Here is a 17542-nt window from a genome sequence, read left to right as displayed (position 1 = left end):
GTCTAGCCACTTATGGCCACCCTGAAGTATCTAGGGGACCAGAGAAGAACATTCCTCTTCATCTCAAGCAGTGAGAGCTTGACACATAAGGGTTTATAACCCTTCTACATTTTTATCTGAGCTTAATGAAACTGGCTATTTTTATTATTCACAAAAATAGAATTTGGATCCTATCTTTGGCCTTATTTCTATCTCCGTGGACTGAGTTTCACTGACTAATTATGCATCATGTAAAATGAATTATTTCTATCAGTCTTAGGTTTGTGGTCTTTCCGTTTCATTGTGGCTCCTTTGTTTCTTGTATTAGCAGCGAGGATCAACAGGCACACCCGACAGATCTGCTCTCCTTATTACTCTGTGTGCCTCCACTGTGTCACTTACTCATCTTCTTCCCAGCCTTTATACTCTCTCCTCGTCTGGAAGCTGTCTCATGCCTCTAATCATTTGCATTGATCTGCTCTGGGCCTTTTCTATTTCTGCTATCAATTCAGATAATGGAATTCTCCTTTAAAAAAAAAATCAAATCGCTTTATCTGCCTGTCAGTCACCAAGAGCCCGACCTAGCTGTAATTATAGGCAATGGGCAGAATCACATTCATTTCAATTGGGAGCCAGATTAGGGCTCAAATGGCAAGGAATGTGTCAGTCCACATTAGCGCATCTTTTTGCAGAAGCCCAGTTTGCAGGAAGGGAGATTTCACTCCACTGGGGTCCAGAGTTCACCCAGTCTCTCTAACTAGAAACAGGGGCAGGAGGTGGGGCGTAAAATACACATTGACAACTGCATTAGCACCAAGCTGGCAAGAAAATCTAGGGCTGCTTGGTCCAGATTTCCATTTATGGCTAAGGGTTTTTATATAATGCTGGCAAATCTATGCCACATAAGATGAAGGTTCTGTGGAGGGGTGGGTCACAGAGGAATTGTGAGTGTCTGGATGGGGAAAAATCCTTTAGATGGGGAAGGGATTTGGACAAGTGGGGGGGGGGGGCAATTGTGTAAATTTAAGAGTGCCAGTGTGCCATGTCCCATTTTTTATGCAATACACTCATGCACACAAAGGATTTTCCCTCATGAACATGTAATGTTCCCGTAGAGGGTAATAACAAGTCCTTTTTGTGTGTAGGATGTATTTCCAATAGATGATGAAAATTTAGCTCTCCCCTTGTACGCAGTGTATTAGCAGGGACATCCAGAAGATGTGCACGTCTTGCCAATGGGCTGGCACTCGTATAACTGAGAGCAAGATCTGCCTTGCTGTGTAGGATTTCTATAATCATACGTCATCAGGGAATAAGCCATTCCTAGGAACCCTCTTATATCAGACCTTTAGAATGGGGAATGTAGGGGTTTAACATGGAGACCTCTTTAGAGTTGAAGCCCATGCTGGAACATTAGGGTGTCCAGACAGGAAGTGTGAAAAATCAGGGTGGGAGTGGGGGTAAAATGTTGGGACTCTCCCTATAAAATTGGGACATCTGGTCATCCTGCCAGCAAGAGGGCCATATCTCAGCCTTTACTAATCTGCTGGTCATTGAAGCTCACAGCAACTTCTGAGCTGCTAAATGCTAGGGATGCAGGTGGCAGTTTGCAGGTGGCAGTCACAAATAAAGCGTCTCACCTACAGAAAATGTTTTTTCACCCACATTTTGGCTGCAGACCTATTACGAATGCTGTTTGGAGGGTGTCTCAGTGTTTGTATTGTTCTGCAACCAGCAAAGCAGGCTGAGACAGGAAAAGAGAGCTGGGCTGGACAAGGGGAAGGGGCAGGTCTCCCGCCATCCTGGACCTGATCTAAAGCCAACTGAAATCAGTGAAACACTGTCACTGATTTCCAAGGGGGTTGCATCAGGCTCTTTGAGCTCTGTAAGGCCAAGGAAAGTCAGCAGGGAAAGACTGGGGATATGTGGCAACCAAGCGAACCCTTCTGAGCACTGTGTGTTCTCATTTAGATAAGAGCCTGCAGACTAGCCACTGAAGCAACGGGGGTTGAGTGGGCCAGGTTTTTCTATGTCTCAGTGGCCTAGACAGGCTGAGGGAGGAAGGAGGATGTGGCCTGGCCTCTATACTCCACAGCTGGGCCTGATTAGCAACCTGTAGAGAAACTTCCTGCTGCTCAGATCTGGGGAGGGAGAATTACTTGGGCTATGTCTGTATGGGGTGGGGAGGGGAACTGTTTTGCTGCAGCACAGGAGCTGAACCTTTCATCACTTGACATGTAAGTCCTGTCTTCAGTTTCTCATATAGATAACTGTTCGTTTTAGTGAGGTCTTCGAGGATAACTAAAGTCTTTGTAAAATCAAGGCTCCTAAAGTGCTACTCTTGTGATTGTTAAGTAGCGTCACAAGATCAGTGACCCCAGAAGGTCATAACCCATATTTGGAGTCTCAGTGAACTGACACTGCAGTGTAATTCAAACTGCGGCCCATTACGTAACTTTTAAAATGACAGGGTTCTGAGAAAGATGTCTCCTCTCCCATGCTAATGGCTTGGCCCTTTCAGGTGTTTTTTTTAATGTAGGAGCCACTATTCTGAGATTTACATTTGCAAAAACACATAAATTGCAAAAGGACAGAAACAAAAAAGACTCCCACTTAGCAGCAGTGTGTGAGCTCTCGCCAGGGAGATTCCCATGGGATAAAATGCTTTGGCTTTCCATCTTTAGTTTTCTACTTTTTTGGAGGGGGGTGGCTCTTTGTCCATAACAGAACACAAACCATAAGTTTTAATTAATAATTACGGGTGTTTTAAAATTTAGCAAATACAATTCTTGAAATAGTGTCACTTGTATTAAAAAGACCAAAAAAAGATGAAAAATGACACCCCCTCCCCCCAACTTTCTACCCCCTCCCCCCAACTTCCTTTAAAACACAACCTGTCTCCCTCATTTTCTTCTTAAGTAATTAACAGGTATGGGCTCTAGACCAAATCAGTATAATCGCTTTTAGTTGGACAATTATTTCAGTTCACTCTGCAGTGCACTAAACCATTTAGAGAAAATGCCTTTGCATATTGGTAACTGCAAACTACTGCTTAAATGTTGAGCAAGCTAGTACATGTGTTCTCGTTCTTGGGTAGGCAAAGGAAGAGTTTGGGAGTTATGCTACAATGTGTATCACTTTTGACAAATGGTTTAGCTACTGCTATCAATCAGCAGAATTTTTGCTCGGGTCCCAGATTTGGTTAAATGACTAAAAAGGAAATCTGTAAGCCTCACTTCTGCATTGCAAGTGGCTTTCCCTCTCCTTCCTCCTTTTTTAAATCAGCAGTGTCCTTTAGCCAGACCACAAGCGAGATCAAACAATGTTCTTCGGCCTTCAGCAAGAAAATGTTGCACATGACTTAATAACACAGATGCATACAGAAGTTATGAATATTTGCTGTGAGAAACATACGGTGAGAAAAGTTTTCAGTCTGATGTCTGCACATGAAGTTTATGGAGCTATGATAGAAAGACACAACATGTGTTTTGACTTTTGATTTCATTTTCCTCATGGTAAATAAGGTTTGAAGAAGTTTCTTCCCCAAGAATGAGTGAAACCTGAGTAATCTGTTAAAAGATGTGGTTTACTGATATGCTTTTGCTGGACATGTTGACACTGGCTTGCCTATATTAGCTTGCTTGCACTGTGCCAGTTCAAGCACATAACATCAATTCTGATATCTTTTGACGCTCTGGTTCTTTCCATTTACAAATCTTGCCAAATTCCACTCTGATATGTGAGTTATGATATACGTGGCTATCATATATCTCTGGGAATAAGCAGGAAGAACTCGAAATGCTAGTAAATAAACACAACTATGACATAATTGGCATCACAGAGACTTGGTGGGATAATATACAACTGGAATATTGGTACAGAAGGGTACAGCTTGCTCAGGAAGGACCGGCAGGGAAAAACAGGAGGAGGTGTTGCCTTATATATTAAAAATGTACACACTTGGACTGAGGTTGAGATGGAAATAAGAGACAGACTCTGGATAAGGATAAAAGGGGTAAAAAACAAGGGTGATGTCATGGTAGGGGTCTACTACAGACCACCTAACCAGGACAGGAGTGGCAGATTTGTATAATTTTTGGTGGTGCCCAGAACAGGTCCAAGTCTCTCCCCCCTCTCCACTCTCTTCCGACCTAAAGCTCTGGTAGGGAGTTTGCGTGCGGGAGGGGGCTTGGGTGCTGGGTGCAGGCTCTGGACTGGGATAGAGGGCTGGGATGCGGGAGGGGGTTTGGGTGCTGGGGATGAGGAGTTTGGGGTACAGCAGGTAGGCTGCCCTGGGGCTGGGGTGTGGGGCCAAAGAGGAGGACTCCCCCCAGCCCTTTCCCTGTCAGCAACAGGGAGCTCTGTGGGAGGGAGGGCCCTTCCTGGCCCCCCCCAGCATGACATTCATCCAAGCCCCCCCAGGCTGCTGCTCAGGAGGTCCAGCCAGGATGAGTCCCGTCCCCCCGCTCAGAGTCGCCTGCTGTGGGAGGGCTGCCACGCACCTCCTCCCTCTGCAGGTGCAGCAGCTGCGTTAGCCTGCCCTCAGCGCTGCTCCCTTGTAGCCGGCAGCGGCCGGCAAGGGAGCGCAGTGTGGAACTGCAGGGGGCAGCCGCCCGCTGCCTAGGGCAGGCAGGGATGCTCGGGGGAGGCGCATGGGGGTGGCAGGTGGGGCCGGGGGAGACTCCAAGGGAGGCGCGCAGGGGCGGCAGGCGGGGCAGAGGGAGAGATCCAGCCCCGAACATTGGTGGAGCTGGGCCCCCTGGGCCCTGAATTTGCTGGAGCCCGGGCACTATGGGCCCATACAACTCACTGCCCCGAACCAGGAAAAAGAGGTGGATGAGGCTTTTTTTCAACAACAAACATATCGTCCAAAGCACAGGACTTGGTAGGTAAAATCCCATGGGAAGCAAGTCTAAGGGGAAAAACAATTGAAGACAGTTGGCAGTTTTTCTAAGAGACATTATTAAGGACACAAGAGCAAACTATCCCACTGCGTAGGAAAGACAGTAAGTATGGCAAGAGACCACCCTGGCTTAAGCAGGAGATCTTCAATGATCTAAAAATTAAAGCAAAGTCCTACAAAAAGTGGAAACTAAGTGCAATTACAATGGATGAATATAAACAAATAACACAAGTATGTAGGGACAAAATTAGAAAGGCCAAGGCACAAAATGAGATCAAACTAGCTTGAGACATCCTTTGAGACATAAAGGATAATAAGAAAATATTCTACAAATACATTAGAAGCAAGAGGAAGACCAAGCACAGGGTAGGCCCATTACTCAATGGGGGGGACAGGGGACAATAACAGAAAATGTGGAAATGGCAGAGGTGCTTAATGACTTCTTTGTTTCAGTTTTCATCAAGAAGGTTGGTGGTGATTGGACGTCTAACATAGTGAATATGAGTGAAAATGAGGTAGGATCAGAAGAGGCTAAAATAGGAAAAGAACAAGTTAAAAATTACTTAGACAAATTAGATGTCTTCAAGCCACCAGGGCCTGATGAAATGCATCCTAGAATACTCAAGGAGCTGACTGAGGAGATATCTGAACCATCAGCGATTATATTTGAAAAGCATGGAAGACGGGAGAGATTCCAGAAGACTAGAAAAGGGCAAATGTAGTGTCAATCTATAAAACGGGAAATAAGGACCACCCGGGGAATTACAGAGCAGTCAGTTTAACTTCTATACCTGGAAAAATAATGGAGCAAATAATTAAGCAATCAGTTTGCAAACATCTAGAAGATAATAAGGTGAAAAGTAACAGTCAGCATGGATTTGTCAAGAACAAATCATGTCAAACCAACCTGATTGCTTTCTTTGACAGGGTAACAAGCCTTGTGGATAGGGAGGAAGCGTTAGACATGGTATATCTTGATTTTAGTAAAGCTTTTGATACTGTCTCGCATTACCTTCTCATAAACAAACTAGTGAAATGGAACCTAGATGGAGCTACTAGAAGGTGGGTGCAAAACTGGTTGGAAAACTGTTCCCAGAAAGTAGTTATCTGAAGTTCAGTCATGCTGGAATGACATACGAGTGGGGTCCTGCAGGGATCGGTTCTGGGTCCAGTTCTGATCAATATCTTCATCAATGATTTAGATAATGGCATAGACAGTACACATAAAGTTTGCGGACGATACCAAGCTGGGAGGGGTTGCCAGTGCTTTGGAGGATAGGATTAAAATTCAAAATGATCTGGACAAACTGAAGAAATGGTCTGAAGTAAATAGGATGAAATTCAATAAGGACAAATGCAAAGTACTCCATTTAGAAAGGATCAATCAGTTGCACACATACAAGATGGGAAATGACTGCCTAGGAAGGAATATTGAGGAAAGGAATCTGGGGGTCATAGTGGATCACAAGCTAAATATGAGTCAACAGTGTAACGCTATTGCAAAAAAAGCGAACAACATTCTGGGATTTATTAGCAGGAGTGTTGTAAGCAAGACACGAGAAGTAATTTTTCCACTCTATTCTGAGCTGATTAGGCCTCAACTGGAGTACTATGTCCAGTTCTGGGCACCACTTTTCAGGAAGGATGTGGACAAATTGAGAGACTCCAGAGAAGAGCAACAAAAATTTTTAAAGGTCTAGAAAACATGACCTATGAGCAGGGCCGGATTAATGCAGGGGCTTTAGGGGCTGCAGCCCAGGGCTAAGGGTGCCCCGGTGCAGCAGGGCTCAGGCAGGCTGCCTGCATGCTGTGGCCACACTGGAACTGGCCAATGGGAGCTGCGGGGGCAGCATTTGCGGACACAGGTGGTGCACGGAGACATGCTGTCCCCCTCCCTCCAGGGGCAGGCAGAGACGTACCAGCAGCCGTCCACTTCTGGGAGCAGCAGGGGCCACGGCATGGAGGCAGGCAGCCTGCCTGAGCCCTGCTGTGCCGCTGGCCGGGAGCTGCCTGTGGTAAGCACCTCCCGGCCAGAGCCTGCACCTTGCACCCACTCCTGTACCCTAACCCCCGCCACTGGTCAGAATCCCCTCCTGCACCCAAACTCCCTCCAAGACCCTGCACCCCCTCCTGCACCGCAACCCCCTGCCCCAGGTCAGAATCCCCTCCTGCACCAGACTACCCCCCAGAGCCTGCATCACCTCCTGCACCAAACTCTCTCCCAGAAAGAAACTAATATAACAGCTGTTCTAAGGTAAGAAGTAGGCTATTTAAAATTAAATTAACTATATTCTACATGTTTTAAGACTGAAATGTAACCACAGAATGGCTTTTTGTTAATTAAAAGGCAAGTTTAGTATAGCGTTAATAGCCTCGATGCCATAATTGTGATCATTTTGTTTTAAATTAGGAAAAAGACTTGTATACAGGGGCCCCACAAAATCTAATAGCCCCGGGCCCACAGGAGAGTTAATCTGGACCTGCCTATGGGGGAAGATTGAAAAAATTGGGTTTGTTTAGTCTGGAAAAGAGAAGACTGAGAGGGGACATAACAGTTTTCAAGTAGGTAAAAAGTTGTTACAAGGAGCAAGGAGAAAAACTGTTTTTCTTAACCTCTGAGGCTAGGACAGGAAGCAATGGGCTTAAATTGCAGCAAGGGAGGTTTATGTTGGACATTAGAAAAAACTTCCTAACTGTCAAGGTGGTCAAGCACTGGAATAAATTGCCTAGGGAGGTTGTGGAATCTCCATCATTGGAGATTTTTAAGAGCAGGTTAGACAAACACCTGTCAGGAATTATCTAGATAATACTTAGTCCTGCCATGAGTGCAGGGGACTGGACTAGATGACCTCTCAAGGTTCCTTCCAGTCCTATGATTCTATGCTCTCTCCATGCTGGGAAAAATTGGTAATCTTGGACTGTATACTAACAGCTTGTAGTTGAGACAAAGTCTTACTACTCAGTTGCTAAAGACAATTCTTATCACCGTATTGGGTAGTTAAATTGTGTTGTAATCTGCACATATAACAATATATAAGCATGTATAATCTAACCATGTAATCACAGATATTCATCTATGGCCCAGATGCACCAGTTCATTCAAGAATCTCAATTAGCCCAACAGCATGACAATTACCTTTGTATCCTTGTGTTCTAGCACTATCCTCGAGTTGTTATGACAGCTTCAGGCCCAAATTTTCTCCATCCTCTAAATATTTAGGGGTCCTTCATTTTGCCACATAAAAGGCAAATCAATTAGATGTGTCATACCGGACTTTTTATAAGTGTCCTGTCTCAAATGGTAAATAGCTCCATATGTGTACTCTAGGCCAGGTCAATTTACCTGTGTGGAATTTTTTTTTTTTGACAAATTATTTTGTCTTACAGTTTGTGTCACCAGTGTCCATTAATTATTATTGCACATTATATAAGTCACCATTTAATCATAAACATTTATTTAACAAAATCAGGATGGAATGAGTTGAGGAAGTGTGGGTCTTGGGAAGAACATGAAATTTTGGAGATGAACGTGAATATATGTTAGAAATGACACTGGAAGCTCCCCTGTGCTGTAGAAGTAGCTGTAGTGCTAAGAAAATAGCTGATATTGTCCACCGTGTGACTAACAGCTATTCTCACCAATGAGACTCTTTTTAAACCATTCACTTGACCAAAACATTGAGTGTCTCAATGAGAATATTTAACTGTCTTTTTAAAAAGTGGGTAGATGTTATGGCTTAACACCCCCCAACCCATCCTACCCCAAATATTTGGTTTCTTTAGGGAAATGTACAGCATTTAATAAGGCTTAAATAATACAAACAAGCCAGATAAAAATATGCAGCTAAAGAAAAAACTGTCTTCCAAGGCAATGATGTCACACCTGAGATGCACCTATTGAGCCTGATTCTCTATTCCCTGATGGTGGTTTTATGCTGGTGTAATTGTTGAAGTCATCTGAATTACTTTGGCATAAAACCAGCATAAGGTTGTGAATTGGGGCTCCTTACCTATGTGAAATTTCTCTAGTTACAGCATTATCAACTAGAAATTCACCAATTAACATCTTTACAAAGAAATAACTATAATACCTGGGCTAGTCCTCCAGCATGTATAAGGGTTAAGTCAGGCATCCAAGAACAACCAGGCACCAGTAGGCCATACAGTGCGATCATATAATAAGGCACAGAGTAGAACATGTATGTCAGCATCTGCATTTTAAACAGAAACATGAGCTGTTTTGTGTTTTCAGAGAGAGGTCTATTTAAGAATCAGCCAATTGCTGACTGAGAAATTGGAATATTCCAAGATTATGTTCTCTAGAGGATGTTTGCAGATGATGAAAGATATCCCTGTAGATAAACAGAACACTCCACAAAGATTCTCCAAATAATGAAATCATAATACTCCAGAACCCCACCACTTTCCACAGTGAAGCTTCTTCATTCAGCTTGTTGCCAGAATGGATTTCTCACAGAAAAGGCAAATCCTTCATTTGAGGTTTACTCATTTGGTTGCCTCCCTATAAATGACACTATGCATCTCAGTGTTTGTCATTTTTAAAAATAGAAGTATTGTGGGTATTAAGAACCCTCAGGTCAACCCTCATGCGATGATCAAGTAAACAGGCTTGGCAAAGGATGCTGTGTGGTTTTACAGGAAAGAGGAATGTGTCAGTGGTGATACAGAAGAGAAATGGTAAATATAGGGCTAGACTTCCTATCTACACCATCCTTTTACCTGTTGAGGATGCTATTACATTAGGGCACTGGTTCCCAAACTTGTTCCACCGCTTGTGCAGGGAAAGCCCCTGGCGGGCCGGGCTGGTTCATGTACCTGCCGCGTCCGCAGGTTCAGCCGATCGCGGCTCCCAGTGGCCATGGTTCGCTGCTCCAGGCCAATGGGAGCTGCTGGAAGCAGTGACCAGCACATCTCTCGGCCCGTGCCGCTTCCAGCAGCTCCCATTGGCCTAGAGCAGCGAACCACAGCCACTGGGAGCCATGATTGGCCGATCCTGCGGATGTGGCAGGTAAACAAACCGGCCCGGCCCGCCAGGGGCTTTCCCCACACAAGCCGCAGAACAAGTTTGGGAACCACTGCACTAGGGGAATCCTCATTTGGTGCCTTAAAGGCAACTTTAAGTCCACTTTGCACATGCAGAGCAGCATAAAGGAGACTAAAGAGGGGCTAAGGATCTGGCCTGGGAATATATTAAAAGGGACTGGGTGGTCAAGTGATAAAATACGTAACCCATCACTGCTAGATCCCCAGTCTGAATCCAACCCAGCTCAATGATAAACAAATGTTATCTTGTCATGGCTGTTCAGAGGCCGATGTGAAATGCACAATGGTCTCAGTCTCACTCCCAGTGGACAGGTGCCACATCACAGTTAGCACCCTCATTGGTAAGCCCAGTGAAACCTATTGCTTCATATTTGTGCCTGTTCACCCATAATTTTAGAACATCCCATACGTAATAGTTAGTTCTTTACCTGAAGTTTAGGATAAGCAGCAGGATCCTTGATATAGGGCTCGTGAAGTTGAATATATGACCGGCAGAGTTCAGCAGGGCAATCCAAAGCAATCTACAGAGATGTTAAAAATTGCATGTGATCAAAGAAGTCACTCTAAAACAAACTAACCTGACCCTTGCTATTGTGGGCTCTACAACTGTGCTCACGGTTGCCACACAGAAGGCCTGCTTACAGGCCAGAAGGGACTGGGTCCTTTGCCAAGGTGATCCACTTGGTCACCGCCACAGAAATGGGCTGACGTCACTGTTGAAATCTAGTCTTCCCTTTGCCTGCCTCACAGGTCTCTTGAATGGTTCATAGAGCAAAAAAAATGCTATATAACAGTTAGATAGTACAGTCATCAGTAGATCTCAAAGGCACTTTTATAAAGGAAGGTGACCATCATTGTCCCCATTTACAAATGAGGAGACTGGGACACAGAGAGGGGTAAGGACTTACCCAAGGTCACCCAGCAGATCAATGACAGAGGCTAGAATAGAACCTAGGACTTCTGAGTCCTAGTTTAGTGCTCTAGCTACTAGGACAACATTAGTAGCCTTAGTTTTTCACTGGGAAGTATTTAAGCTAGTATACCAGGTATATGTGGTCCATAACGTTATTTTATTTGTACTGACAACTAGGCTTTGACCCAATCCATAATGCCTAATGGAAATTCACCCAATAGAAGAAAAATCAGGTAAGCATATACTGTAGAGTTTATGTAGAGATTTAAACAAGAGTTGTGCTGCAATAAGGTAATAGTGGAGAATGATGCGAACTCCAAAACCAGCTACTATAAAAAACTGTAATGAGGAAAAAAGAGAGAGATAAAATCCAACAAACTGTAAAGAACAAATTTGCCAATAAACTCCATGGTGACCCAACCACTATGTCAAGGAACTGAATTCATGATAACAAGCAATGATTACAAAGTACTCAATACTTTTCTAAAATGATCCATCAGTTTCAACAGCAGCTTAATAAGAGCTTTCCCAGGAGGCATTGCTGGTGTCTAAATTACTGACAAGGCCCAGCTGTGTGTATTGCAGCTGCCAACTGCACTGGCATTTGTAAGTCTGGGTTTGGGAAAAATACAAAGATTCCCACTGTACATGCCAATGGCACATCTTGGAGAGGGAGACACATCTGAACAAGAGGTGTATGTCTGTACTAAGGAACCACAGTTTATTGGCCAATAACATATTGCCACAATTACTGGAGCTTAATAGAAAGCTGTTCATTCCATCCATGGCTGAGAAAATGATGTCACTGAAACAGTTCCTACAATGGGAGAAGAACTGGGTAGTGAAATGGGATAGGAAAAGAAGCTCAGAAAAAATGAGGAAGTGGCATTGTAGCCTGTAGCTGGGTGCTTGGGCAAGAGATTACACTGTGAAAAATGTGTCATCTCTTTCCACATTGCTTTGTGTTTTATTCAGTTAGCCAGCACCAACAGTACTAGGGAGTGCCCTGAGCGGCAACAAATGAAGATGCCAGTAACAAGACAGAAGTAAACAAAAATTAAAAGATTTCTGAAGGCAAATTTTCTCAGAAATATGACCAGAGAGCAAAAGTAAAGCAATAATACAAGCCAGCAGAACTACAAAAGAGTGACATGCACTAAGTAGAACAAATTGCTGATAAAGTTACTTCTGATCACCTGATATATGAATTAAGATCTAAACAGGATCAGCGCAACCAAATATGCAGACCAGGCAGTTGTCTAGGGCACCAAAATGTTTAGTGATTGTTTACTCAGTGGTGTGCAATTTCCATTTTGCCTAGGGCAGCAAATACTTCAAAACTGACACTAGGAGTAGGTTTACCACTGCTCCAAGAAGAAAGTATTTTAAATTCTGTGTGATTCCCTCTGAAATTCCAAAGCTATCAGATGTACTATAAATCCATAGACAAAGTTAATTTAAAACAATCTATACTTGATAGGCAAGAATGAGACATTTACAATTTCAGGAGACTTGGGATAAACCCAACATAGTTCTCAGATAAAAAGATTCTACTCTCTCACTCATAATGCAAGCTGCATGTTTTTCTATGTGAGTTTAGTTACGTGTCGATGTTTTAGAAAGACATGGATGCAGATTTAATTTAGCTTGTGTGCATCCATGGTATTGCTCATTAATATATTAACAGTAGACCACCAAAAAAAACAATGAATGACATGCTTTTTAGGTCATTGTGAGCCACACTTGGGTTATCGTTACTCTGTTGCTCTTTGGGGGTCATATAGCTAGTCTCTTTCAGAAAACCAGTTTCACACAATGCAAATGGAGAGGCAAAGCTACAGTAATTACAATAATGCTACATGCAGTGTTGTAGCCGTGTCGGTCCCAGGATATTAGAGAGACAAGGTGGGTGAGGTAATATCTTTAATTGGACCAATTTCTGTTGGTGAGAGAGAGCAGCTTACAGAAGAGCTCTGTGTAAGCTCTAAAGCTTATCTCTTTCACCAACAGAAGTTGGTCCAATAAAAGGTATTACCTCACCTACCTTGTCACTCTAATAATGCCACAGACACTTCATTTCTCCTTCATATTCTTAGGGCCCAGTCCTGCTCCCACTGAGAAGTTTTCCATTTAGTTGGGAGCTAACTGGGCCCTTGGTTTGCATATAGTACATACGTTTTCTCACTTCCTTTTGAAGAGCAACAGATGTAAAAGCTTTGTGAATAAAACTTAGAGATCCCAGGTTGTTATTGTCCCTTACACTTACCATGCCCCTAAATATGCAAAACCCAGTTGCTAGGATGAGATATATAGCCAACATTAGATCTAGTGGTCTTCTCAGTAGTCCTTTCTTCTGGACTTTCTGAATCACCTACAATACAATATAGGGTTAAGAGTAGATCACAAATTCTACATTAAATGTATTTCATTTCAAATCTGTCTCTAAAGAAAGTTAAGGTGGTGAAACACCCTGACAGGAGCCAAAGGGACAACATCTTCTCTCAGCTATTCTAGTGTAAATGCAGAGTCACTCTATTGATTTGAGTGTATAAGGGGGAGCAGCAGCATTTCTGTATATAATGACAGGTTTCAGAGTAGCAGCCGTGTTAGTCTGTATCCGCAAAAAGAAAAGGAGTATTTGTTAGTCTCTAAGGTGCCACAAGTACTCCTTTTCTTTTTGTATGTAATGAAGTACTGTAACAATGTTACAATGATATAACAGAAAGCAGAATCAGGCTCCTACCATTCAAAGTTAAAGCTAATCCACACTTTAAGAAGATTCTCTAATGGTCCACCTGAGTGAGGATCAGTGTCAATCTTCATGTTTCAGAGTAACAGCCGTGTTAGTCTGTATTCGTAAAAAGAAAAGGAGTACTTGTGGCACCTTAGAGACTAACCAGTTCATGTTGAATGGCTTAAAGATAATAAAATGGCTTCCTCATACCCACTCTTATTGTGCCACTGAGTATTTTACGTATGCCATTTTATTTCTAAAAACCATAGTGCATACCCACTTACGCGGGGTCATAAGAAAATGTATTATGTAATCATAAATCCATATCCAATATTTACTTATCGAAGGGCTGACCAGGAGAGAAAGGATGGCCCAGTGGCTAAAGTGGTAGCCTGGGACACCAGAGACCCAGTTTCACTTCCCTATTCTGACACAGACTTCCTACGAGATGTTAGGCAAGTTGCTTAGTTGTCATAAGCCTCTGGTCCCTTGCTGTAAAACTGAGATGATCCCTCCCTCAGAGGAATGTTGTGGGGGTAAATATGTGAGGCATGCTGATGTAATGGGAGCTATGTAAGTACCTCAGATAAAACATGGTTTGGGGCAATCACGAGAGCTCACTCACTGCAGAGTTTTCATTCAAACCTTCATTCCAGGATGCTTTTTTTTTTTCTTCACCATTATGCACTCTTGCCCAACATGCACACACCAGATGCAATCTCCTTGCAATTGAGAGAACAAGCCATCTTCCTCATTTAAAAGCACTGCATTTATATGACTCACTCACTTCCACTTCCCTTTTGAACGATAATCCATGCATTGATATGCACACAACAAAAAGACCTCCTACAAAACGGATTTCCTTATTATACATGATTGCATTACTGTCTCAAAATATGTTGTACAATGACATAATCATAAACATTCATGTTCAAATGACAGAACAGAAGAAAATATTTTTCAGGCAAAACTCCAAAGCAAGGACTACAGAATTTGGCTCATAGTTTAACAAAAAATAAAAAACTTCCTATATGTAGGGCTGTTTACTTCATAAAATTGTTAAAACCAATGGTAAATTTTCAGAAACAGATCTCCGAGGCAGTTCTGCTGTGTCTTCTTCTTGCTTCCTCATGCTAGATCAATAGGTAGGCTCATGTGAGTAAGACAAGTATGATTTAGATCTGTGTTACTCTATAATATTTAGTATCCAAGGGGTAGCCATGTTAGTCTGGATCTGTAAAAGCAGCAAAGAGTCCTGTGGCACCTTATAGACTAACAGATGTATTGGAGCATAAGCTTTCATGGGTGAATACCCACTTCGTCAGATGCGACGAATATTTAAGGTATCAAAGCCTGCTGCTGTAGGAGTGTTTACAACATCATAGACAAAGAATGTGTTTAACCCAATAGTATTAACAGGAAAAACAAGGGCTTTAAAAGGAAGTAGTGTTACAAATACTTTTAAGATGGAACTATAAAAGAATAATTGTAAAGTCAATGGATTGTTTCCATTTTACGTTTGTGTGAAGGCTGAACTTTAACTGCATATATTACACCCTTTTCTAAAAGGAAACAGTAACCTGACATACATATTTATGAGTGACATGAAACCACAGCACTGTGTTATGTACAGAGCAGTTAGAATGATTAGCCAAGGTGACAATGAGGACAAACCTACCCATAGAACTTGTCTGTTAAGTTGCTGTAGGGATACAGAGAAGAGAACTCATGCCTTTTCTTTTCTGTATGTATATATTTACATAAAGGCAATGCAAATGTAAAGCTCTAAAGAAAGTAGAAAGATAGGCCAACACATTGTGCAAAGGCTTAGTGCTGGACTGAAATACCTTGTCTACTGAGTTATTGTGCCCATCTCTCTCTTTTTAATACAGCAAAGTCATACCAATGTACCCTGACATGAATTAAATGCAACAACAGCTCCTGCCAGATCAAAGTTGATCCACTGCTGGCTTCCCTTCTGCTGAAAACAACAAACCAACTCCTCACAAGTCGTGCTCACGCTGCTGTTTTGTATGTCGGAAGGAAGTCTGCAGGTGCAGTTAGAATTTTCTCCTAATTCCCTAATCCTTGCTGAGTGCCTTGTTTGGAGCACCTCCCAGGATCAGGCTCTAAGAGCTCAGAACAATCTACTAGTATCAACAGGCTGAATGCAACAAAACCAGTCCCACCAGAATTCGTGTGCAAAGCTGAATTTATGCTTTGCCCTCCAGCTCATTAACTTTTCCTGAACTTAAATTACTTGAGACCATTCCCTGAGTTACTAGTACATTTATAGACCTATCCACCATGAGCTGTAAATACCATATTACAGCTCAGTTTGATTCTAAACTGTGGCATAACTCCCCTATGCTTCTACCTCTGCTTTGAAAACAACTGAAGCTTGTCTGTTATCCAAGTGTATGTATTTAACTGGTTTGTAGTAAGTCTGTAACAATAAATGGCTTACACAACAGTATATAAATTGATTCCAATCATGTTTTAATGTAAGTACTTTGTATATATTTGTACATTTTTAAGAACTATCATGCCATTTGTTTCCTAACTCCCTTATTGTCTCTGAATAATGCTAGTTCAAAAATTAAAATTGGATTTTCAAGCTGATTGTAAATATTTAAAATATCTGCTGAAAAGGGGCCAAATCCTTGTAGGATTTAGTGTGGTTAATTGTTAATTAAACAAATCAGTATTAATAACTCACAACTATTTTCTGAAAACTAGATTTCATTTAGGATAGCCTAAAATATTACAATTGGTTTTATTTCATTTTCACAGAATTTTGAAGTATACAGTTACTAAACATAAGTATGTGTGCTAGGTTCTCAACTATTCTTGTCTTCTACAGATCATAAATTAGCTGTGAAGATGTAGTTCTATTTTCCCTCAGGAAAGGCAATTTCATGAAAAAAATCTAAAGCATGGATGAAAAGATTCTATATTTAGAATTACACTGAGGACTTACTATGACCTTCAGAGAATAGAAACTAAAAGGCTCAATTTTTACATACAAAAGAGCTGTTCAATAAAAACATAAATTAAAAAAAAGAAGTGTTTAGAACACCTGCTTTCCATGCATTTGCCTTTTTTAAACAATTTTTTTTTAAAGTTAAGCTTGATTGAAACATGCATCAATGTGACACATTAAATCTGGTTAACAAAGTAGTAGTAATTACCAATCTCATAAACATAAGAAGCTTGGCCATGCTTCTGCAAATGAGCTACCATATTTTACCATATTATAGGCAGCAATTTCTGTACAGTTCTTGGGGATAGGAAGAGGGCAAATCGAAACCTTTATCCACCTCTACACGAACACCATATTCACCTCACTAATGCATGTTGTTGCATAAGGAGTAACCATCAACATGACCAAACAGTGCTTTGGTCCATATAGCTTGACTCTATCCCATTTTTATGCCTTTCGTTAGATTTCTGAGCGTTCTGTTTACATATTACTCAAATCCTCTCTACAGTTGCAGTTTGGAAGGTTCACTGAGCTTTCCCCTATCTGGCTTCCATGGAAATGAATCCTAATTTATAATGATATTCAGAAGTGCCTCTTGGGACTCAGATTTAGGAGTTGTACCTGCTTCATTGCCCCAAAAATCCTTTACTGCATTATAACCATTATTGATGTGTCTTTCACAAGCTTCTTGAAAATCTTCCAGTGCATCATCTTCAGCTAGTGTGTCCTGCAAAATCACCTGTATGCAGAGAGCCTGTTAGATTTCTGGTTTCAGAGTAGCAGCTGTGTTAGTCTGTATTCGCAAAAAGAAAAGGAGTACTTGTGGCACCTTAGAGACTAACAAATTTATTTGAGAATAAGCTTTCATGAGCTACAGCTCACTTCATCTAATGCATCAAAAGCTTATGCTCAAATAAATGTGTTAGTCTCTAAGGTGCCACAAGTACTCCTTTTCTTTTTGTTAGA

The 17542-nt window shown here is 42.0% G+C and overlaps 1 protein-coding gene and 1 long non-coding RNA gene across 7 annotated transcripts in view; one reads left to right on the top strand and one right to left on the bottom strand.

Moving 5' to 3' along the window:
* Positions 1-17542, bottom strand: part of TM6SF1 (transmembrane 6 superfamily member 1) — a 34119-nt gene that overhangs the window by 4670 nt on the left and 11907 nt on the right. For all 6 annotated transcript variants that reach the window (XM_043523679.1, XM_043523682.1, XM_037910582.2 and 3 more), the window contains exons 7-9: positions 13126-13230; positions 10375-10467; positions 8974-9093 (exon numbers count right to left, since the gene is read on the bottom strand). In XM_043523679.1, coding sequence (XP_043379614.1) covers positions 8974-9093; positions 10375-10467; positions 13126-13230 — 318 coding nt within the window. The remainder of the gene's footprint in view (positions 1-8973; positions 9094-10374; positions 10468-13125; positions 13231-17542) is intronic.
* Positions 1449-16727, top strand: LOC122461935. The gene is made up of 3 exons (XR_006284203.1): positions 1449-2216; positions 11037-11092; positions 15486-16727. It is a non-coding gene; the product is annotated as an uncharacterized LOC122461935 (long non-coding RNA).

The sequence above is a fragment of the Chelonia mydas genome, chromosome 10 (assembly GCF_015237465.2).
Source record: "Chelonia mydas isolate rCheMyd1 chromosome 10, rCheMyd1.pri.v2, whole genome shotgun sequence".
NCBI classification, from domain to species: Eukaryota; Metazoa; Chordata; order Testudines; family Cheloniidae; genus Chelonia; species Chelonia mydas.
Note: the sequence above shows the minus strand (reverse complement) of the source record. Positions and strands in the feature narration are given on the sequence as shown.